This window comes from Anser brachyrhynchus (assembly GCF_964034855.1).
Source record: "Anser brachyrhynchus genome assembly, chromosome: Z".
NCBI lineage: Eukaryota > Metazoa > Chordata > Aves > Anseriformes > Anatidae > Anser > Anser brachyrhynchus.
The window spans coordinates 17,588,362-17,613,797 of NC_137697.1; the positions used below are offsets into that span (position 1 = coordinate 17,588,362).

At 37.0% G+C, this 25,436-nt stretch overlaps 1 protein-coding gene across 1 annotated transcript in view; it reads left to right on the forward strand.

Moving 5' to 3' along the window:
- The window catches only part of RGS7BP (regulator of G protein signaling 7 binding protein), a 45,060-nt gene that overhangs the window by 7,142 nt on the left and 12,482 nt on the right, over window positions 1-25,436 (forward strand). The window contains exon 3 of the mRNA XM_080573260.1: window positions 19,968-20,098. Within this exon, the coding sequence (XP_080429386.1) occupies window positions 19,968-20,098 (131 nt within the window). The remainder of the gene's footprint in view (window positions 1-19,967; window positions 20,099-25,436) is intronic.

Genomic DNA, 25,436 nt, shown 5'->3' on the forward strand with positions numbered 1-25,436 from the left:
AGGAAAGCTAAAAGATTGGGAAAACACTTGAAACAAAAGGAAGAACGAAAAAAAATGTGTAAACCTCTATTTTAGGATCTGTTTTTTGGGATGATAAACACTCTGCTAATATTTTAGATTAGAAGCTATCAAGTAGAGACCCAGCTTTATTAGGTGAAGTACACTATGGGATATAAACAGAATAATAACTCAGAATTGTATTTTAAGATACAGGTCTGCACAACCATGTGCACACTTTTTTAAATGTCCCTTTCATACTCCCAAGCACTTGATATGCTTACATAATGCAAGTATTTCTGTGCACTCTTGGCACGCTGGAACCAGAACTGTCTCTGTGGTGGGCTGATATATATGTTGACAGTGTATTTTTCTTGCATGAAATGAAAGTACGTGAGGAGCCCAGGTGTGCACAGCAATTTATGTGTGTGTGAACGTAACTTTCGAAGTGATTGTCCTCTGTTATTCAGACTGGTGTTGAAAACTTCTGAATCAAGGAAGGAATAACCCCATTCACCAGTACAGGCTAGGGGCCAGCTACCTGGAAGGCAGCTTTGCAGAAAAGGACTTGGTGGTTCTGGTGAACACCGTGTTGAATATGAGCCAGCAGTGTGCCCTTGTGGCAAACAGAGCCAACAGCCTCCTGTACTACATTAGGACGTGTCACCAGCAGGTCAAGAAACATGATCGTTCCCCTCTGTTCAACGCCTGTGAGGCCATCTGTGGAGTACCATGTCCAGATCTGAGCTCCCTAGTAGAAAAGAGAAAGGGACATACTGGAGGGGGCCTAGTCAGTGGCAATGAAGGTAATAAAGAGCACACAGCATACAAGGAGAGGCTGACAGAGCTGGGATTGTTCAGCTTGAAGAAGAGAAGGCTTGGAATGGGAATTCTATCGGTACATATAAATACCTGATGGGGGAGTGTAAAGAAGAAACAATCAGACTCTTCTCAGTGGTATGCAGTGACAGAAAACTCCACCACCTCTCCGGTATTTCTTGGAGAGGTTGTGGAGTGTCCATCCTTGGAGATACTCAGAACTCACCTGGGCATGATCCTTAGTGACCTGCTCTAGATAACACTGACTTCAGCAGGGGGGTGGACTAGATCACCTCTAGACATCCCTTCCAGCCTGTGATAAAAGTTGCAGTAAATCTTCTCCTCAGGAAAATTCCAAAATAAATTTTCATTATTTTACATTGTGGTGCATTCATTGCTTTTATAATACAGTTGTTACATGTGGCTTTCCCTGAGTTCAAGAAAGTTGAGGAACTAGACCTAAAAATCACATTCTGATTGCATTCCTGTCTTTGTTGCAGTACACAGAAATGCAGCCATAGTGTTGCTTTAGTAGCTTTAGTTCATTTCTGCTTTTGTTTTCCATTTCAGTCTACACTAGATTTCTGATGTTTTCGTTAAGCAACAGAAGGTAGTTTCTCAGACCTAATTAATATTAAAGCGGCTCCTAAGGTTGTGTTCAAACACTTTGTTGACACCCGGTTGTGGCCAAATTTGTGTTAAAATGTCTGAATTTTCCCCAGATAATGACACTTTAAAATGAGTACCTACATACTAAAGCACATAAGCAAACAAAAAAGACTTCTCCATAATATTTTAAAAATTAAGAGAAAAAGAGACCAGGCTTGTAAGTTAATGAGAGCTCTATTAAGACAGACGTAATAGAATCCATGTTAACTGTTTAACTTCAGATGTTAAATAAAGCACTGCTGACAGGCAGCGTAGGTCAGCAGAAAGTGAACATAGCAACACTCAGCTCAACAGGGAAGAATTTTTATAATCATGAATCAAAACTAAGGTAATGTTAGCAGACATAGTAACAAACTAGAGCTCTTCCCAAGCTAGATATCAATCATGCAGCATGCATGGAGATCTCTGCCTTCCTCCCATGACTTTACAATCCCTGCCATTGTAGTCCCTCTCTAACCATACGTACCAGAGGTTAACATTGATCCCTGGAGATCTGAACTACAGGCACTGGCCCTGTGTCCTGCCTCAGTTAAAGTCAGTGCTTTAACACCCAAGTGAAAAGGTAAGGATAAGGTAAACTTTTCACAGGGGTTGCACCATGATAATTAGAATATGACTTATTGAGAGTATAATTAAATACTAAAAATAATGTGATAAAATGTAAGAAAACAAACGTGGAAATGTTTTGGGAAGTAAGCTCAGATTCAGATATACCATGAACTAAGTTTTTACAGACAAGCTAGAGCACAAGTGTAAAACAGCTTGCCCCCCTCTGAAGAGAATAAGACTCACATACATTGCTCTCACAAGGTTCAAAATGTCTCTAATTATACAAAAAAATTTGTCCACCTAAAATGATGGAAAGGGGGCATCGAAAAACTACAGCAATTTTCTGTGGAGCTTAGTCAAGATGTGTTCTGTTGTTGAGAATAAAATCTATTTACTCAATTTAAGTTGCAGGAAGAAAAAGAAATCATTTAAGTTGGATGTCTCAAGCTTAATAGGCAAAGTTAGAAAGCAAATAATGGAGGAGAAAACAAGGTTACTTACTAAAACTAGAGTTCTCAAAATAGCTAGCCTCCACAGACTCACTTTTCCTTTGTATCTTTGTGCTGTGCTTTTATAGACAATTGGGACTTAAATATACAAGATATTAATATCTCCCTTTGTGGATTTGGTTTTTGTAACTAGGGCCAGGTTTGGTAAAGGGCAGATGTACCTAAAATTGTATTTAGCATTTACTTCTCAGTGTGCAAAACAGAAATTCTGAAAAGCCTGGAAGTTCTATATCTGTGGTTACACAATATAACGTAGTTTTCAGAAAGTGGAAGAGCTAAGCACCTTGCTTAAGGGTAAACCTAAACAGCAGGCAGAACTGGGTCATTCTTCCTTGTCCGAGCTCTGACAAGCTTGATCCCATAGGCACCATCAGAGCATCCTTCCAGCCTAACAGTTTTGTACTCGCCACACAGGGGCACCCAGCACTTTCTTTTAAGGCAAAGCCGAAGGTGAGTAAACCTAATTTTTAGAGAACCTGTGCCTACCTCCCAGAAAAATGCCCAGACTTCCAGACTACAGTCATGGAGAAGTGGGAGATAAAAGCAGGATGGGCATCATCTTCTTGATCATGAAGAAGTTCTTTGCCCCTTCCTTCCATCTCACGCTCAACCAGCACATTCACTGCAGCTCCCTGGGCAGCATTGCCACTTCCACAACACTTGAGGACCACACAGGCTGGGTAAGGTAGGTAGATAAGCCTGCCTCTTCTTGGAAGGGTCCTCTAACAGAAGAGAAGCTGTGTCCAGCCCTGAAGCCAGAGACTCTTCCCCGTGTTCAGGGATCATTGCAGATAGGCAGGATAGGCATTGTCACTTTTCCTCTGTGCCATGACCTGAAACTGAGAGGTAACTGCAGGGAAGGAAGGGGCACATTGGCATCATCTAGCCCAACTGGCAGAGTATGGTGCACCAGGGAGCAGTATGGTGCAGGGGCCTGCACTCTGCTTCTGTTTCAAGCAGTGCCAGTGTGGGTAACACTGAAAACTCTTTAAGGAAATTCCTTGGTAGTAAGGAGAATCTGTATTCTAGTCCTTGCTCCTATGACGTTTCTGTATTTTAGGCAGATAAAACACAGAAGGATACAGGGGAGCAGAGATGGTGAACTTGCATGAGTGCTGAGTGTTTTTTAGCGTTCTGATTTTTAGCCTGCTGAACTGTAAGTTCACCTACATAAAATTTCGGTCTAGGGCTGGAGTAGGCTGCAGGTTTAGGGTGGTTTGGCTTCTGTGTTGACAGGACTTCTGCATTTGGCATTCCATTCTAGGTTCCAAACTCCAGCGTGGAAGAGGATGTCAAAAGGTAGGATGCTGCCCTGTCTTAAGTCCTCAGTAGCACACGCTTTGATGTTATGCACATGCAGCACTCCACTACAGCTGTGTGTGTGAGAGAGTGTGTGTTTCTCTAAAGCTAACTCAGGAACTGTGCAGTGCTACGTCTGTAGCTGAGCCTATGCTGTTTTGTGCTCCCCTTTTTAGCTATACAAACCTTTGACATCACAAAATTGAAGTGAGAGAAAACAATATGTTTCAAGCATTCTCTAACTTCATGCTCTTCTCTTGCCCCATTTTGTCCTTCTTTCTGAATACCTAGCAACACTGGTGGACATAAAAGCTTTTCAGACTTCTTCTGTGTAAGTAATTTTCTTAGACAGTAATCAGCAAGAGGATCCAGCTGTTAGGTACATCTATAGAAGCAAGAAACGTAGGGATTTTGAAATGCATACAAAAATGTATTGACCTGTTTACAGTTGCTGTTACCTTAGCTTCACTACAAATTTTCTCACACCCTCTTCTCCCTTGTTGTCATGCCTTTTCTGCAGTGGTTCTCTTTCTTGCACTTTTTTCTCCATCACCCATCACCAAACAGTAATGAAATTAATACCACTTTTTGCTGCTGCTGCCACACTAACTCTATCTGGAAACTTCAAGGCAAACACAGTATGTACGTTTTACTATAACGAGTTCACCAACATCCATTTACATTTGTTTTTTTATCATTACCAGTAATAACCAAGATTGAAAAGAATAAAGAATGTTTTGAATATATATGGATTTGTTAAATTCTGGGAAATCTTGAAAATCTTTCATTCAGCCTCTGCCAGATCCTTTAGGTTAATCATGTACTGAATAGGTGCAGCGTTACTTATTTTCTCTGAAAAATAGTGTACGTTATTTAACTCTTCTATCTCAACTTCCAGTCTTTCAAGAGAAAGTATAATATAAAAATACTCCATTTTATTATTGTTACAGTGTTTTCTAATTAAAGCATGTGAAGATTACGTGTTTATCCTGTCATTTTCCTAAATTATTTCTTTAAGATTTGATTTTAAATTATCAGTTTGCTGGAATATTAGGCCCTAGCACTTAACAGCACATAGCGTTCCTATATTTATTTTGACCCATCACAAGTGTAATCAGTCATAACTGAGCAAAAACTTGAATGACACTAACTTATATCTGTAAATAATGCTTGAAAGGGGGATTTAGAAGTAAATTTTAAAAGGTATTAAGAGACTAGAAGACGAAATATGAGGCATCCATATCATGCTAATGACCCTAAACCCACAAAAATAAGGGGCACTGAAGTAGCCTACCATCTGGCTATCATTTGAGCTCATTAATTAAATGGATTTGATATTTTGAACCCATTAATTAAAGAGCAACTGAAAATAAATATTTCATCTCAGTATTTCAAAGAAAAGATATTTTTCTTGGAAAAATTTTGTTAAAAACATCTGTTGAAAAAAAAGGTATACTGAAGCTTCATGCCTAGCTTCACAGATGTAATTGAAAGCTGGTGGGTTGGACTGGTAAAGAACCATCCCTATAACCACAACAGCCAAAAAGAGCTTCTTTATGTTCCATATAGGTCCACTGCTTTGAGATCTGTCTCACCAGCATATTTCAGTAATTTTCTTCTCTAGATCTCTAGTGAAGCACGGCTGTGGCCATGCTGAGATCTAGTCATGAGTTTTACGTGCTTCTTTCATGATCATTTTCTTAAACATTGATTGATTTAAAAAATCCCACATTGCTGAAATTTTTAGTTCTAGACACTCTGCTTACCTTGATTCTGTATTAGCTTTGATTACATTGTTTTCAGAAAATTACTTGGGATTCTCACTGAAGTTCTAGTAACCAGACTATTTTATTGAGATGTTGATATATCCTCAAGGAAGAAAGAACCTGAGATAACAACTGTGTGTTAGAAAGACTTTAACATGGGGTCCTAGAACTACCCATTTTCTGGTGATTTTTTTTGTTGTTGTTCTTTTTCTCCCCCCAATTCCTTAATTCCTTTTTAAGTTTTATGCTGAAAATTTCCAGCTAGCTCAAATAATTTTGCTAATTCTCAGTATTCCTCTAGATTCTGAAACATTGTTCTCTGATTATATTTTTTTTTCTGTGTCCCTCATTGAAATCATCCAGCACAGTTGCTAAGTTAATTGTGCAGCCCATGCAATTAAATGTGTGTCCTTCTCACAATTCATGTTCTGTCATGTGCCTTCAAGTGCTTGACTTCTTGCAGTCTCTTCTAAAAAAGATTTCCTATTTATTGTGACCTCTTTGATGCATGGAGATTTGCTCTAGTAAGATGTCAAGTGCTAAACGATAAAGAATAACTGCTCTTAACAGCATCATCAGTAATTTGCAAGACCAGTCATCCAGCCAACCAAGGAGGATCTCAGACCTGTCAGGGAAAATTGTAACCAAATCTGAATTCATTATAAGTTGTGTAAAATTTGTTCAAGTTTTTCTAGTTACTTTATCATTCTTTTTCATAATAATTAAATATTTGAAATTGTTATCAAGGCATTAAGGTCTCAGCTGGACAAAGCATTAAATTAGGCATTCCTTAGCCAGGAATTGTTCCAGTACTATCAATTAAATGATGTGTAAATCCATGTTTTAAGAGTAAATGTATACTGAAGTGCTTCTGGCTGTTATTGGATTCTATTTCCTCTTTGCTGGATACACTTGCAGATCTACATTTAGATTTTCTACGCCACTTCTAACTAAAAGAGAAATAATATGCTCGGTTATTTGTACACAAACAATTAAATCGGTGTAGTTCTTCCTTTCCTTTCTTTTGTTCTCTGTTTACCTTTTTATTCTTATCTTCTTTATGAATACTTTCTGGATGAACAGCATTTCCTGACAGTGGATTTGGCATAAGTATTCACATGCTGTCACATTATACTAAATGATGTACTCAAAGTTGTTGAAGAAACTGCCTTCCGGTAGGAAAAGAAAAATTTGGATGTATCAGATGAGCAAAGAAAAGCTGATGCTTTGTATCGCTGTCATGCCAAAAGAGATTGTTGCAAGTGATCCGTTGGTAAAGTTGTCAGCATAGGAAATAGTTAAAAGGCAAAACACTGTAAAGTGCTGTGTTTATACAGCAACCCCCAGTTCTGTTGCTGGAGCTGTTCTTGTGGTGAAGCAGAGCTATCCACTTATACACGTTTAACTCCTTCCTCACCCACCCACGAAAAAGCAGTACATGCACGTTGAAGAACACCAAGGCCCCAAAGTCAGGGGTCTGTTTCAAAGTCTGTGCGTTTAATTTAGCTGCAGACTTACCCAAAATAGCATACATATGTCCTCGCTATTCCTTTTACATCATTCAGGAAGTAGAAATTACTAGTATATCTATGTAACAGTTAATGCAAGGAAGACTTTGTGAAGGCATCCTTTTTCCCCAGGAGGAAATAGGCACTTGAGGGGGGAGGGGGGTGCAGAAAGTAACGCCAATTCACAAAGTCAAGTGGAGACTACAGCAGGATTAAAAAACTCCAAAGTGAAAAAATGCAAAGTTCCTTATGCTAAAAAAAACTGCTTCCTGAACACATTTTATCAACAGATGGTTTTAAAAATTTCTTTCTCTCAGTATGAATTTAAACGTTTCAGGAAGCTAATTTTTTTTTCCTTTTTTTTTTTTTTGACACATTCAAGTTTTCTCACAGTCTCTCAGCTGTGATTTTTAGCTTAACTACTCATACAGATTAGATCTGTGAAATATATGGTGTGGCTGTGTAAGATACTTCTTTATACCACAATTTCACATAGAAGACTTTTATGTGAAAGTGTTTGGATATTTGACTACAAAATGGTTAAAAAAAATAACCCAGGGCATAAGTGTGATCTGTTCAAAGCACTCCTAGAAGCATTTGATATGTCCAGAATCCCTCAACCTTATTCTGAGCAACATAGTAGTAATCTACTCGATGGACTGTTTTCCTTCCAGTGTATGCTGCTTCTAGTGTAGCAGTCACATTGACTACAAGTAAAAAATAAATATATATTTTTTAAAAAAGTTTAATGAGAATGTATGGATTTTTCAGTAGTTTTTAATGCAGTATTGTGCAGTATTGTTCTTATCTGAACCCCAGTGAAGCTAACAGAACATTTTACCTTTGGTTTCAATGGTTCTTATTGCAAACATTTCTTTTTTTTTTTTAAGGAAATACAAATATATTTATCCTCTCTTCACATCTCCTGTTTTTCTCATTTTGACATATGGAAATCCAGAAATTTAAGTTACAAAGAGGTAACAGGTATCCAGACCACACAAGTGCTTTATGGAATGCCCTTTGGAAAAATCTTTTTAAAATTTATATTTGAAGTAGGTACTAGAAAAAGAAAAAGGGGAAAACAGAGGTGTCATAAATCAAAGCAGTCATCTGGTTTAGTGTCCTGTGCATGGTCAACAGCAGATGGCATCACTTGCCTGCAGCAGACTTCCTTCTAAACCCCATATGTTAGTAGTTTGTTATGACCTAGATCTTGCAGCACCAAATACCCGAAGCATTTTGTTCATTTTCAAGCTTTTCTGAGAAATCTGACCCATCTGGGAAAATGTGTTCACACCAATCAGAACAAATTTTCATAAATTGTTGCACAATAGATAATTGTTTCAATACTTGTCAAAGATTCAAACATCCTCTTTCCAACTATTAACCAAAGGTACTAGACAAGAGTGTAGATGTGGATTCTTAGCATTTAAGTTTTGCATACTTTTGTGATGCAGAGTTTAGAAATTAATGAACAGTAAGCAACTAAGGACATTTTAAAGAACTTGGAAGCTTAAAATCAAAGGGGAAATCTATAGGCAGTACGAGTTTTATTTGTGTAGGCAAGTTATAAGAGTCAACATAGAAGTAGACAGTGTTTGAACTTGTTGGCACAGGCAACATTTCTGTGTTCTCACTACTGGTTTATCAAAGAAACTTGTTTGAGAATTACTTGCAGATAGATGCTGACAAAGCAGGGTGCTGAATAGGAATTTCTTCAGGAAACTGAAAAATGGTTGCATTCAGCTAATCTGACCGTCTCCTTCTTGGTCATCACAGATGTTTCCTGGAAGGTCTGTGCCAAAGCTTGGGTTTATCTATTAATTAGCAGTGTCTGTTGTTTTTATCTGAGGCAGTGAAGTGTTGAGTCAGATTGCTGGTCTAGATCAGGCTAGAGTGAGGCAAGGCCGATTTGAGAGCTTACCCAAGTGACTGCTTTCATCTAACTTGATGCTACCTCTTCTCAGTGAGGAGCCTGATACCATGCAGAGAGAAAGGTCCTGTTCAGCTCATCATTGGATAGTGCAGAGTCTTATGGATTTCCCTAACATGAAGGCAAAGGGCAATGAGTTGAAGAAAAAATGATGGCTTAATGAGGCTTAGCATTAGTTTCTGTAAAGGTATGCTGGTCATGTTCTGCATTTACTTTTTTCAAATCTTCCAGTAAGCGCAATTAAAGATGCCTGTGCAATTTCACTTGGAACTCTGAGTGCTTAGAAGTAGCTTGTCAGGAATTTTAATGTGTTTTGGTTTGGTTTGGTTTTTAATTTACCTTATTTTCTGAAAAAACATGATAATACAGTACTATTTGGCTGGATATTGTTGCATCATGCATTTTAGGAGAGCTGTATGAGAGACTCTCTCTTATGCCTTTTAGGAGCTCTGGGAAACTTTATCCTTCTAGGATGGACTGGGGTTAGGACCATGCCCTCAAGCAGTAATCTTGGAATATAAGGCCCAGGGGTAACTTGCTTTTGGACAATTGTGATAAAGGAACAGCCATTCCAGGAATTGCAGAAACAGCAATTCCAGTTTTGCCCAAGGAAGAAATCAACTGTCTCCAGAATGCCCACTCTGGTTTAGCTAGTGTGGTGGATTGGCATTGGCCAACAGCCAAAATCCCACCCAGCTGCTTGTTTACTCTCCCCTTAGTGGGAGCAAGGGAGAAAATAGGAGGAACAGGAATGAGAAAGCTCATGGGTCAGGACAAAGACAGGAGGATTGTTCATCAATTACTCTTGCAGGCAAAACAGCCTCGACTTCAGGAAGATTAAGCAAAACAAACAAACAAAAAAGAAACAAAGAAACAAAACCACAAACTTTAAAACAGCACCTTTTCCACTCACTTTCCCATGCTTGGTTTCACTCCTTCATTCCAGACTCCTCTACCCACCCCCCTGAACAGCACATAACAGAGGATGAGGGCTGAGGGATTATGATGAGTCCGTAACAGTTCCTTCTGTGGTGCTCTTTCCACTTTTGTGGTGTTCCTCACCACTTTTCCTTTGCTGCAGCATGGGCTCCTCCATGGGCTTCAGTCCTGTTAGAAAATTCTGCGCCAGCATGGGTTCTCCACAGGTGGCAGTTCCCTCAGAAATATCCATCTGCTACGGCATGGAGTCCTTTGTGGACTGCAAGGAATATCTGCCCTGGTGTGACCCTCTCCACAGGCTGCCAGGAATGTCTGTTCTGCCACGGAGAACCTCCTACTACTACTTTCTCTGACCTTGATGCTTCCTGTCTTGTTTCTCACGCCTTTTCTTCCCTCCTCTCCTTCTGTGGTGTCTTCATCTCCATTTTAAGTGAGTTTTCAGTGATATTTGGCTGTTGGGCTTGGCAGCATCCTGCAGTGAGGCCTCTGTGGAGCTGGCTAGAGCTGTCTGTGTCTGATAGGGGGCAGAGGCCACCTCCAGCACATGCCAACCTGCAGCCCCTGTGGCTACCAAAACCTCCGTCCAGCTAGTCTTGCCTAAGCATACAGCAGAGTGGGTTTGAGTAACATTTCTTATATTAGTGCTGTTCTACCTACCTTCTACCTTTGTTTTCTGGTAGAAAAGTTTGGGTAGGCCTATGATAATTCTTGTCCACACTTGTGCATTCAGCCAATAAAATTCACCTGCAAACACTGGATAACAGCATCTGCAAAGTACATGCAAAACTCTTAAAAGATTTTGATATTTACTTGCTCTCCTGATAACAAAAAGTCAGGGATGTGGAAGAATCACAGTATTAATGAGCATGTAACAAATTAATTTTAAAGGCAAGATTACTGTGTCTGTAGCTATTATCTCATATTGTTTCCAAAACAATTTTAAGACTTCAATAAAATAAATACTATATTTTTATATATATATAGTATATATGTATACTATATGATAAATAAAAATATTTAATGTTTTGTAAAATATATAATACAGTCTAATAAATAGAGGATAAGATATAATAAAGACGTAATAAATATACATATATATATACACTATATTGGAGTGAGACAAAAAAAATAAAAATGACAATGATTTGCAGACATATATCACCCTTTGCTTGTAAGACAATGTCTGTGGAAGTTAACAAGATTTTCCTGAATGGGTTAAAACCAAAAAGTATATTTCCTACTAGTATCATTCTAACTAAACTGTTCTAGCTTGGAAATATCTAAACAGCAGTTAGTTTGGGAGCTAGAAATGTATCTATGATATGAGTTAATGCATTGTGTCTTTATTCTATTTGTGTTGTCATACACCCAGAATGGCTCCCTCAGCCTTATCAGAGTAACTGGAGACTTACATTATTCTGTGACCAAAATCTGGTCACATATCTCCTTCTGTTACTGAGAGCACTCAAGAGCGTAACTGCTTCAAAACAACTAGTTAATGAAAACAACATAGCAACCATTTATAGGTCTACTAGAAGGAGCTTGCCCTGTTCTTCCTCTGATGGACTGGGATGTTGTGCAGAAGTTGTATCACATTATTTCAGTGTATTAGTAGAACAACAACAACAAAAAAAAATATGATAATGAAAATGACAGCAATTTGCATGACATACTTTTATTTTAGAAGAAAAAAATAACCCTAGCAGATGGGAGGAACACAAATAAGAATATTTTCTCAAGATCTCTTCAGAATAAAATATTGTAGTTTGATGGCTTTTCTACTTACATTCAAAAACATGAATGATGAAGTGTAAAAGAAATAATGTGTTTAAGATACAAAAGCAGAGGCAGGTTTATTAGGCTGTTGCACCTGAGCCATAACCAGAGAGGACTTTTGCTGCTTTCCCTCAGTATCTAAGAAGATTAAGCATATACCTTCTGAAGTATTTGTCACATTTTTCACTCTAGCAGAAGAACTATAATCTATAAGGCTGATTTGTGGCATTTTATGCAGTGCCTGTATATTTCTAAATGGCAGTGTCTATGCACCTAAATTAAAAGACACTTTACATGCTAATATTTGTGGACAGTGAAGTGCGTAAGTTATTTTCCATACCATATTTTTACAGGAAGTACATATAAGGGGCATAAAGCAGAATTTGATTAATTAGTTTTCACTTTTAATTTGGCACAAGCTTATTTTCTTTTAAACACACATTCTAAAATACACATTCTTTGTTATATATGTAGATATTTGTTGGTGTGGTTTTTTTTTTTATCTCATGTTATTTTACATCTATTGGTACTGTTAATTAAAATGATACTCTGCCTTATAGTAAAGGATGTAACTTGTTAACACAATATTTTTACCAAAAAAGTATATCAAGCCCTTTATATAACTTACCCATTCTTTTAACCACAGACAATATATCAGCATGTATTTTTAAATGTTGTTGATAGTACTCTTCTATTGTAAATGTTTGACTAAAGTTTTTAAGTTAAAATCAGATTCAGACCAGAAGATTTGTTCAATTTTGAGAGTCTTAAATTTCACTGATTTAAGTGGGCTATGAATGTTGGGCACCAGTGGCCATCCAGGAATATCTGAAAGTGTTTTCCATTTCTAACCAATGTTTTGGCAGTGTAATAAAACCATACATCAACCATTTTGGGGAGAAAAAAATATATATGTATTTCTTTGCAGCTGAAAAATAATATGCATTTTCACTCTTTACCTTTTTATGTTATGGACAGACATTTTAAACATATATTCTTGTATGTTAAAATGATTATTCAAAGCGATGCACTCACCTTTCTTATACCAGGTAGAAAAAATAATGGTATAAGAGCTCCCTCTATTGGTTTTACTTAATATCAGCTTAGGAAAACCCAAAGTAAATACCGCCTCTCATCAGTGCTTCATAAACATAATCAGTTGAACAACTTTATTAAATTTTAAAAATCCAAATTTTATAGAAAGAAAACTATGAGTTTTACCAGTGGACAAAGTATATAAAATATGATAATGCTACAGATTTCTTTATTACAGTTGTATTTAAAAAAAAAATCATTGCAATTTTAACAGCCTGATAAACTGTATAACTTAAGCTACTGGTGTATAAACAAACAAATCAGCATTTTCTGTTTGTAACTACTTTTAATAATTGTAGATATCAGAGCTCTCAAACTGCAAGTGTGGCTCACATAGTAATCTGAATTTCTCATCAACTGAGTAGCATTTACATCTTCAGATAAGGATTTCTATTGTGTGGCACCCTGGTGATATTTTATCCACCTGATAAGTACAGAAATTCTTAGTAAAGGAAGGGCAGGACATTAGAAAATATTTAATATACAGCTATAAACATAATTTAGCAGAGGGAAAAAAAAAAAAAGGAAATTAGAGACAGTTTTTCTTGGACATCATGAAGTGTTTTTAGGTCATGTAAGTAATCCTATAAAAATCTCATGAAGGTAAGTGTAGTTAGTAGTAATAAGTTAACACAGGTTTTCTTTCATACAGAGTTTTTATTATTAAAAAGAAAACTGTATATACATATATATATATATATATAATATTTGAAGGGTGAAGGAGCCCATTTCTCTTAGTTCCATTTGAAAATCAAAGCCTACAGTTCTTTTGTGAAGAACACTCTAAAGTGAAGCCTGGCATAGTTATTAAGCTACATACCAGCTTGTATGGGCCTATAAACAATACCCTACATGTAAAGTGCTTCCTTGAGTAAATTTACGCATCTCACCATTTCCTAAGCACATGTACATTTATCTCACCATTTCCCCTTCCTCAGGTGTGGGAACATGTGCATTTTGCAGCTTCACTGACAAGTCAACAAACAGGCTTTCCCTGGGCAGTTGACTTCCAGCACAGTCTGTCTTTGGTTTCTCCCTGTGTGGGACGTCCGTGGCATTCATCCAGTGGAGGGCAGCAGTGCTCCCCTCTCAGTGGAAGTAGTCCCAAGAAGCCATCACATGCGTGTGCAAATCCCGTAAATGTTACCAATACCTGTTTTTCTTACTTAAGTGCATAAAGAGAAGCAAATTTCTGTTCCATGATGGATGCAGGCAGTGAGCACAATTCCTATTCAGAGTCTTGCAGCAGCTGTGCTCAAATGACAGTGATGATGTGCATAGATGTGTTCAGATGCCAGGAACTGGTTATTGATTCATGGGCAGGTGATCGGTGCTGTGCTAATTCTTGTATGGCCAGCAGCACTTCGTGGTATTAACCAACTCCATTGACAACACAATTTATCACAGGAGTTATATGAGATCATATTATTTGAGATTTTATTTCAATATCTAAGTGGTCTTCATCAAGAAATCAACTGGAATAACTGAGGTAGCTGGTGTTTGGGGTAATAATACATAAACTTGTCTATGTAACTAAACACAGTTTGGTAATGTAGCTACTTTGTAATTAATCTATAATTAGCATTCTGAAAGTTATGTCTGTACCAGTCCCCTGTTCAATATTTCTGGTGACTTGACACTGGACATATAAGCATATAAATCTATTGAGAGAAGTGAATTTGTTGATACTTCGAAAACGCATTTTAAGCTCACAACAGAGAACTTACATCAAGGATTATAAAAGAAATCTTTATAGGCGTTAGCATTTGAGCCTATGGCTTTCAGAGATGAAAATGAGGCTTATATGCATGCATAGGAGAAAATTGTTTGGCTGAAAATTAATGGAATGCTTGTGGTCATTATTGCTGTTAAAGACTAATTAACCCGTCTGAGACTGTTAGTGAGGGTAGTGGCCTGGAAATAATTCTCATTGTATAAACCTTGGATAATGAAAAATAATTTCCTTGGATGTCACTGTTGTTACTCTGGATTTGCAAATGAGAGAAGAATTTTGCCAACAGTCTAATTACAGATGTTCCATACTCCTGGAAAAAAAAAAAGGAAACAAGAAGGGGTCAGACAATATATATATCAGAGATGCCTCTAGTTCATATTCTTGTACTATTCAGAAACCTGAGTTTACAACAAGAATCTATTAGACTTACAACAGAAAAAAAAAAAAAAGTCAATTAAAATACCTATTACTGTGTTTCCCAATTAATGTTACAGCTCATCTGTGAATAGAAAGCCATTGATAAATTAAAATTGGCTTATGTGCCAATCTTCTTGTATATAATTGCTGGTTTCTTCGTTTGCACAATTAAAAAATCCATCAGCAAGTCCAAAAAAGTGGACCATTTTTGCTTCTCAGAAAATAAATAGCTGTATGAGGAGCATACTGTTTTCTCATAACTACGGGCAAACCCTCAATCTTTTTCCCAGTGAGAAGGGAAAGGAAAAAATACCTTCAAAATCATAAATAAAGCTCCCTTAATGATGATGATTCCTAAAAATTCTAAGGATTTATAACATTTGAAACAACGCAGAGAAAGATAGGATGACAATCCAGTCTTATCTAAATCTTCTACAAGGGAATTATTATTGTCTCATCATGTATTTTCCATAGTGATAGTCTTAGGGTTAAAGAATCATTGTTTTCAGAAGCAATAGGTAGATTTAGCTGAGTAGATCTGTAGATTTGTGTCTCCCTGTGAGAAAGTGCTCTCATTACCGAGCAGAAGGAGGTCATTGTTGCCATCTGTGGTGTCTTTATTTAGTGCAGGTTCCACTACGCGCAAGGAACAGTTATGGGGCAATGCCCTGCATGTGGAACGTGCAAATAAATGTCTCATTTGTCCATTAATAGTTGTGTAACTGTTCGTCTTCAGGACAGAGGAAGTCCTGCTTAGAAAGAAAAGTCTAGACTTTTGAGAAGTGCAAGCAGGCTCTTGAACATGCTCGTATGCATATTGGGACACGAGGATTTAGGAATTAGAGGAAAAGAGCAGTAACTCTTAAGAGCTAAATTTTGGATCTGTGTGTTGAATGTGACAAGTGTGAGGAACTACAGTCTTTTTGCAAACCTTTTGTTGGTAAGAATAGCTCAAATGAAATTAATGTATTCCAATAAATCCAGATGATGAGGGGAAAAAAAAAAAAAAGAAAAAAAAAAAGCTGTATCCCCATCGAACCCATCTAATGCAGTAATTCCATGGTGCTGAACTGGGAAACAACGTTCAATGCACATCTAAGAATATAGGTGACACTAAAATGTATAAAAACATCTCATATGTAAGCAAAATGTAGGACAAATCAGTATATCAAAAGCCTCCAAAAGGCCATTTATTACCTAAGTACATATTTTATGGTTCTTACATTCAGTTATCAGAAAAATAAAAACAAGTGTATATATAACCCAAAGTTCAGAAATTTAAAATACTATTCCAGAGGAAGAAAACATGGTGTGTTCTACTTTTGCAGTATTTGGCTAATTGCTTTTTCATACTGTATTTGGTTAGATGAATTCTGTAAGGTTAGATTTAGCCCTGGGACTGTCTCTTGCATCAAACATCAGAATCCTATTCTTCTCTAGGATTTATCCAAACCTGTAGCAACTCTTGCAGAAAATGCTGAAATTACTGGGAGCACTTCATGCAAAATGGAGGGCTAGATAGTGTTCTTGAATATGTTAGTGTGGTTCAGAAATAACAGCCTTCTTCAGAAGAACTATTCCTGATTTATACTAAAACAAATTACATTTAAATCTGAGGTATATGTGTTTTATCTTCTTTGATTAATACAAATATGATTACATTAAAAACTGTTCTGCCATCTGCCAGTTTGAAAAGAATTGCTGTTAAACATATTGTGGTTGTTTATGCAGAGAGAAAAGTCCAATTCTAATCAGCTAAGTGATCACTGATCATACAGGTGCAATTCTTATAGGAGATGTGTTACTTAAAATGACAAAGACAGCAAACAAAACTGCAGAGATTATTGTTAAGATTTAAATCATATTAAGCCAGTACTAGATACTGTAGATTACTGCAAGATAAAAAGTACTACAAAATATTGTAAAATACGTAATAGAACTTAAAAGTGTCTGAGGAGTCTTAATTTATGTACAGTTTTTAGGATTTTTGTTGTTTATCTCAGAGTAATTTTTTGTGCATTTAAGTATGTTTTATTGCTGTGTTTTCTAAGCATTATTTTCAGTTTGAGAATTAGCATTCTATATTCTTTTAAAATACTCCTTATGCGGTCACTGAGAATATTTATTTTCATATCCTTTGAAAACAATGTGGGATTTGAAAAAGGATCCATTTTCAGTATGTGTTTTTATAAGCAATGAAGGACTTGACTCTGTATAAACCAAAATAATAATAATAATAATAATAATGTCTGTCAGGCACTTAATATTTCAGGAAAACTAATCAGGGACTTAAAACTATCAAATGTTTTCAGAGCTGGAATCACTGAAAAGAGTAAGAAATACTATAGCAAACATCAGAAGAAGTATGCTAAAGGTGGATTCCCTTCTTGTTCTGCCCTAACAGCAGTTCTGTATTAACAATAAGCTGCAGAAAATACCATGTCATGTATCGTACAGTTTTCAACAAATGCAGACTTCAGTTTAAAAGTAGAAAATTAGATGTGTCTGAAAAGAAAAGCACATATTATAGCCTAGCCAAAGAAAATAAATCTCCTAGGATGGGCAGCTTTATTATTATGTGTATGGTCCCAAAGCAACGCAGATCACAACAACTGCAATTTCCAGTTATCATCTCCTGCCTTTTTGATGAGTTCTACTTTGTAATGGATCAGAGCAGGTGGGACCAGTCTTCCTTTGTCCCTTTTTACTAAGTCCAACATGCTTGCTTTTCAATCCTATGTCTTTTACAGCCTTCTCTTTTTTTTTCTACTTTGGCTGCATTTTTTGCTTGCTTAAGCATTCTTAGAGCAGCTTATCACTACTGTGATTCTCAACTGTTTTCATTGGTGTGTGCAAACATCAGTAGTCTTCCTTGATATGCTGTGGAAGCGCTAAGGTTGTTCTTTCCTTTTAGGAAGGTTCTAGTAAGTTCTGTGAAACCTTCATAGTTCCATTTGATTTCTGATGTCACTTGGAGGGACAGGAACCATTGAGAACCTTAGAAAACCACACAGTTTCTCCTTCATTGGAGCTAGATAATGGCAAATCCATGCGTCAAATATTCCTTTGAGGTTGCTCCCTTCTTCTGCCCACAGAGCCACATGCACAGAAATAAAACAAGGCCTATCTTATAATGGCCTCATCTATTTTCTTACCTCAGAATATGTCTGAGCATTTTCTTCCTTGGTGTCACTAAAATACGTGGCAGAAGGTACATCCTTTCTAGGCAACATATGGTCTCCTTTGTCAGAAATGATTGTGAATCTCAAATACAAGAATTAACATGTTTTAGTATGCAGTATTCATTTGAACTGGACTACAGTAAAATTGTATCTGCACAAACTGATAGGGTTTTCCTTAAAACACAGTATCTAAGCGTTTCTGACAAAAGAGCTGGACTTCACATTTTGACTGGATTGAGGTACAAATAATGACCTCTTAATTTTGGTCAGAAAGAACCTATTTGACTAGTTTAAAAATGTATTGTCTGCTCTGTGTCTTATAGTCTTTGGCCTAGATTGGTATTAAGAAATCATTTGAGCATAGCAGTCCAGTCTAGCATTGCTGCAAATAATTTATCGGGTAAGTTGCTTTGGTTCCCATGAGGAAATCTGCAAGTCTAATTTTATTTCATATTCAGAAGGGTCTTTTGAAATATCAGTTTAACCACAGGAAATTCAATCACTGTAAAGAATACTAGCAATTGTTGTATTGTGAAAGCTTCATTTATATTATTCATGGGCTAGAAATTTGAAAACATGCTGAGAAAATGTTTTTCATTTCTTGGTAGTAGTATTCAGAAATGCTACAGGTTTACTAGAAAATCAGGTTTCTGAATTGTCGTAAAATCCAGTCTGAGGGGTTGTTTTACCTTTTAACAGCACTATACAGCAAACCAATAGCAAGAAGGTCTGAAGATGAAAAGGCCCAAATCCTGACTCTTTCGTCTTACCAATTACTTCCCTACTGAAAGCACCTTTTGAAAAGGCACTGAGAACCTAATTCTCAGGCTATGACTGGGTAGATCAATTCTTTTGTACTCACAGAAACAGATGAGTTTTAAAAAATTGTATCTTTATGCCCATGCAGCATCCTCAGCCCACAGAAGTGGCTGAATCTGAGTAAATTATTTTCTTAGTGTCTGAAGCAACTAATTGGATGTGTGGGATTACTCTTGATTTCAATTTTTGTTTTCAAAATTGTTATTACTGAGACACCCTGCAAAGATAGCTTTTGTGAAAAAGATCTCTAAACTTCCATTCTCCTCACAGTGTTGTATCACATGACTAATATTTTAAACACTGGGGGAAAAAAAAGGAAATTTGGGCAGAAACTACAGAACCTAAAGACTACAACTGATTAGTTTCCAATCTGAGTGTTTCCAAAGAAGGGTGGATTATGCCTCATCCAGCATTTGTAACCTGAACTGTGACTGTGAAAGTGGCCCTGCAATCTCTTTATGCAGCTGCATGAGGACCAAAGGTAGCTGAAACAGGATGGCAAATGAATCCTTCAATCTACCAGAAAATGTCTCTTCAAAGCTTCTAAAGAGATGGAGAGAGCTCAGTCACTTATTTATGCCTTTTCCAAAAGTGCACAGGGGAATAAAAGGACCGTGTAATCTTAGCAAAGACAAGCCAAGTTCAGCTGTTTTAAGCCCAGAGCTTTATAGAGCTAAAGAATTCATAGAATCACAGAATGATTTAATTTGGAAAGGGACCTTAAAGATCCTCTAGTTCCAACTCACCTGCCATTTGCAGGGATGCCTTCCAGTAGATCAGGTTGCTCAAAAATCATTTTTAAATAGAGTTTAGTATAAACAGCTTTTTCATAATATATTTAGTAGTTTATGAAGTAGATTATTATGCAGTTGCTTGCAACGGTAGGAAGCAGGTTTGATGACTGTCAGGTCCTTCCAGTCCCACTCCTAACTAATTTTTTTCTTTTTTGTTGCAGCCCAGAAGATGGTGAAATTCATCCTGAAATCTGTAGACTATACATCCAGTTGCAGTGTTGCTTAGAAATGTACACAACAGAAATGCTTAAGTCCATATGTCTGCTAGGATCACTGCAGTTTCATCGGAAAGGTATTGAATTGCACAAATATAGAGATGCTGATTTAAACAAAAGAACAGTCTTTGGGAGAATGCTTGGGTGTTCATGAAAGACAAAGCACCAAACTGTAAAAGGAACTATACCACTGAACCTTTTTAGTTACTGAAGAAAGCTGTATTTCCATTTCATTACCATAATTCTTACAGGAGTGTGTCATGTCAGGCATGTGTCGTGTCAGGCATGTGTCACTAATGTCTCTGTAGTTTTGAAGTCTGAGTTTGTTTTTTTGTAAGAGTGGTCCCAAACAAAAACAAAACAAACAAAAAAAATTACTGCCAATAAATCAGTGGAGCCAAGCTATCTTAGTCATTAAAATAACAACTGCAGAATGAAATCTTTAGAAAAATTTTAGTTCATGTAATATCATGAAATTTTGTTTTGGGTCAGGTTTCAACACTTAGATGTGTTTACTTTCTTATGAGCTTTGTCAGAATTATAGCCAGGATACCCTATGTACATGTTTTAATTCATAGGAGAATTTTTCTAGCCAGACTACAGTTACAGTCATGCTCAGTACTCAGAGGACACCTGCAGGACCTTAGTTAAAACAGAAGATAACAAGAAACTTGACCTGTAACACAGGCTGCCTAACAATTTAAAATAACTACCTCTCAAACTAAAGTTCTTTTTTCTGTTTCCTTTGCAACATAAGTTTGTTGTATTCTTCTGTTTTTGTTTTACCACAGAAAGAGTTTTGTTCCCAAGAGTTAACTTTGAGAAAACTACTAATGTGTCCCTAAGTAAAATACATTTTTAACAGCCCTTTGAGAACAGTGGTGTCTCTGTGCCTTATGTGTACTGTTAAGGCTTGACTGGTCAAAGGCTGGACAGAGTTAAGGCTCATCAATTGAACTAGACAAAATGAAGTTTGTTCTCCAGAAATATCTTGACAGAAGAAAGCAAGTTATACACCTCCAAAATTACTTGTGTATCCTGAATAAACCATTTTAAGGCTTGTCTAATCAAGCCACTGTGCTTGCCATTTACTTTACATGAACTCAAGTGCTCCAAAGTCTCAGAGGTATCTACAGACAGAGCATTCACCCATCCTACTCAGACAAAGAAAGCGTGAGAGTACCCTGAGGGCTACAGTGGCAAAGAAGTTCACCCCACATTTCATACTAATGAACAAGTCTCTCAAGTATTTTGGATGACTCTAAAATGTCATCTCTCATGTGGGCTTCCTAGGAATTGTGTAAGGTGATGTCTGACAGAGCTGATTCTGGTGCTGTGTGTTTCCAGAAACGTGATGTCAGTGTGTCAGCTGCTTTAGCCACACTGTCCTTTCTGGCTGAACCTGCCACAGTTCTGTCAAAGAAATCCTGATTCTCAATGGTGCATGTTTTACCTTTTCTAATGGTTAGCCCACCTGTAAGAAGCTGCTGATGAACTAAAGGAGTAGATAGTATAACTTGAAGAACTCTCTAAAATAAGCAGAGCAATTCTGATCACACTGATATCTGTATTGGTATGAAAAAAAAAATAGTAAAGAAACAGCTAAATTAACAGAAGCTGATTACTGCATAATTACCATGTTGAGGTATTTCTTGGGTAAAATATTTAATGGCAAGTGTTTGGATGAGCAGTATGACAGGGTGTTAGCACTAAACCAATCCATTACTATGTCCAGCAATGCCATTTTATAGAAAAATATGGATAAATATTATGAGCATTTTATGATTAAAAGGCCATCCACCTTTATAAAAATATATACTAGATTCAGAACTGGAACCTGCCCAATAGGGTATGTTTATACACAAAGGAGATATCCTTCATTCAGTGAAAATGTGCCTCTCTAATAATTTCACGTTTCATTAGCCATCCGTTGGCTAAAATGTAGAAATGCAGGTAATTTACTGAAAAGGTTACACAGTAACCTCATTATTTGCTGATGGGATACACTGATTGGAACTATATATATGATAACAGTAACTACTTTTTTCCCAGATAATATCTCAGACAAAGTTATTGTTTTGTAATAAACCTTACACATTTCCTGTCATGCTGAAAGATTCTGTAAAGCATTTTCTATATCTAGCTATAGGGTACAGCTAATGCCAGTGGTACTTTTTATTATGAAAATTAGAGGTTTATAACTGCAGAATTGAACTTCTTAGTGATTTTCTCAAGTCAAAAAGAGATCTACAAAATTTAAAGAGGCAGAATTAACAGAGCTATCATCTACCAGCTGCTAAAATGATTCATCATTTTTTAAGACAGAATGTACTACATTTCCTAGCATTGGCTACAGTTGTCAAAGTACTTTATGTAACTGCAGAAATTATGTAGCCTAGAGTGACCCAAGTAACCCAGATGAGTCTGTCTCCCCTTTATGTCTGGATGGTACCTACATGATTAACCTAAACCAAACTTCTATTACATGTCTAAAGTTGGATAAGATGAATTCAGCATCACAGTACGAGCCAACTCATTTCCTCTCTGGCAGTACTTTTGTTATATGCAATACGCATTGGTTCCTCATCTCACCATACAGAAAGTCATGGTAGCTATTCAGCCATTGCTAAAGAGAATAATTTTTATCCTTTAATTATCCTTTATCCTTTAATTTTTAACGTAGAGATAACAACAGTAACTTGGCTCAAAATTTCTGTGACATCCTTAGAGAAAAATGTGAATAGGCAAAAATTGTATTATCACAAGGATTTTAATACACTGAATTGTGGAATGTAGCTAGTAAAATGCTGTTTTCATATATGAAGTACCTGGATACTTACAATGCCTGTAAGTCTTGCAAAGGCATCATGCAACAAAGGAAGTTCCAGTTACATGTTAATTATTTTTGCACCGTGGTGGTGGTCAAACATTGAAATAGGCACCCAAAGAGGCTGTGAAATCTCCATTCTTGGAGATACTCATAACTCAGAGGGACAAGACCCATTTGAGGACTTGCAACATGACAGAAGTTGGCCCTGGTTTCAGCAGAGAGTAAGACCAGATGGCCTTACAGACAATTTTGTTCTGTGATTCTACGTGTACCAAAACAAATTATTTCCCAAGGAGCAGAATAAACCATTTCTTTAATTTCTTTACATCTGGAGAACGGTACTGCAGTGTAGGCAAAGTGCATAAGTTTACCTCTAGAAATGAAAGAGACAATAATTTCACCACTATAAAATATATTGTCATATTGCTAGCATATAGCTTTTACTTTTTTGTCTGTTCAGTTTTTCCACCAGTTTTTCACCATCTGACAAATGATACTAAACAAAATAAATTGTTTCTCTTGTCCATGAAGAGGACTACCCTTAGAAACAGTGAATATTTCCAAAATACGTTAACTTTGATAAATTCATGTCTGGTATTATTCGCTGCATCTAATTTCTTGCTATATCTTGAAGCTTATTTTTGAAGGTAGTATTTTCCATTTGTCTATAATATTTTCTGTTTTTTAGTCCTCTTAACTGTTGGATAAGTGGTTTGTTGGGCAGCTAAACTCCACCTCAATTGCTCTCTCACTCCCCTTCCGCAGAAGAAAAGTATGCTGGAAAGGGAAAAGAGAAAAAAAAAAAAGCCAACAGGTTCAGATAAGGATAATTTAATTAAAGGGAAAGGGAAGAGGGAAGAAACAAGCACAGGCCATGCAGAAGCACAGAGAGAGGGGAAAAAAAAGCTCTCTACTTCCCATCAACAAGCAATGCTCAGCCACATCCCAGGAAGCAGGCCCTCATTATAACTAGCAGCTTTTTGAGAGGACAGACATCTTTGTAACAAGAGCCACCCATCTCCTTCCCCTTCCCCACCTTTTATTGCTGAGTGTGACACCACATGGTATGGGATATCCCTTTGGCTGATTTACATCAGCTGCCCTGGCTGTGTCCCCTCCCCACCTCTTGCCCACCCCCAGCCTGCTGGCTCTGAGGGGTTTGGAGGGAGCCTTGGTGCTGTGCCAGCACTGCTCAGCAGCAGACAAAAAATTGGTGTGATACCAAGGCTGTTCTAGCTACAAGTGTAGAGCATACCACTGTACGGCCTGATGCAGGGAAAGTTAACTCCATCCCAGCCAAACACAGTACAGGTTTTTAAATCTCCTATAAGTTTTCACCAGTTTGTATTCTTATTTTGGAGCCATCAGAGATTAAAGAAGAATAACATACAGACTGTTCTCACCAACCTGCAGTTAATAAATAATAATATGGGAACTGCTATCCTGACCTGGTATCTTGACCAGACATTATCAAATAAACTACAGAACTGATAAAGCTAAAGCAGTAAGCTGATGCTCTTTTCCCAAGAGGAACACAGCCAATGATCCCTACTGGGAAACAGATGCTCTTTTATGAAACACCACGCTGCAGTTCAAAGGGCTGAGCTCTGGGTATTTTCATTCTCTGTCTCAGCACTGATCTCCTCATCTCTCCTTATCTTTCTGTTCTACCAAACAAGCATTACTACATGTACTGCATATTATATATCAAGCTTCCTGTACAGAAATTTCTTGCATATTTACAGTACTTCAGATTAACTTACTACTGTCATACAACCTCTGCTAGAAAAGTCAGTCTGTTATTATTTTTTTTTGAGATGTAAAAGTCATAGTGGGGCCAATAGCCATAAATATTTCCAGCTGTGTTATGCAGTAAGTAACTGAGGTAAGTGGTCTCTGATAAATTTGTTTCTAAGACACATACACCACAAAAGTGCAGTGTTGAAAATACGTTTTGATTGCAGAGTTCAATATTCAAAAGGTTTGCAAATGGCAAAATGAAAAGTGCACTAGTACCCTTAATTCAATCTTTTTGTATGTATTAAGTCTTTGCTTATCTGATCATGCACTTTATTATTCCTACTTTTCACAGTCCCAGAGGTCCTAGATAACTAATACACATGATAATATTACACCAATATTTACTTGGGCGTTTATCTGTCTTGTATCCTAATTGTCATATATTGTATTTATTGCACATAATTCTGTTCTAAAGGCATTCTGTTCTTTCGACCTTTCTTGGTAACTCATACCTTGATGTGAGTGTCTTCATTATGTTGAATAGTGAGGTCGTAGCAATTTTTCCCATTGTAAATGAGGAACAAGAGCATTTAAACTGGAGGGTGATAATTTAAGATTTGAGATTGCAGCATACTTTTTGTGGTGTTGTGTATATGTTTAGAGTAATTTCTCAGTAGCTTCAGTTGCAGCTGCAAGCAAGGAGTCTTGGGGTTCAGCAACCAGGTGCTTAAAAGTATTTTGTCGGTAACTATTTTGAGGACCTGGGCTTAAGCAACTCAGATCACATGAAAACTCTGGTTCAGAGGAAGGTATGTAAGTTCAGTTTTCAGTGCAGCATTGTGTCT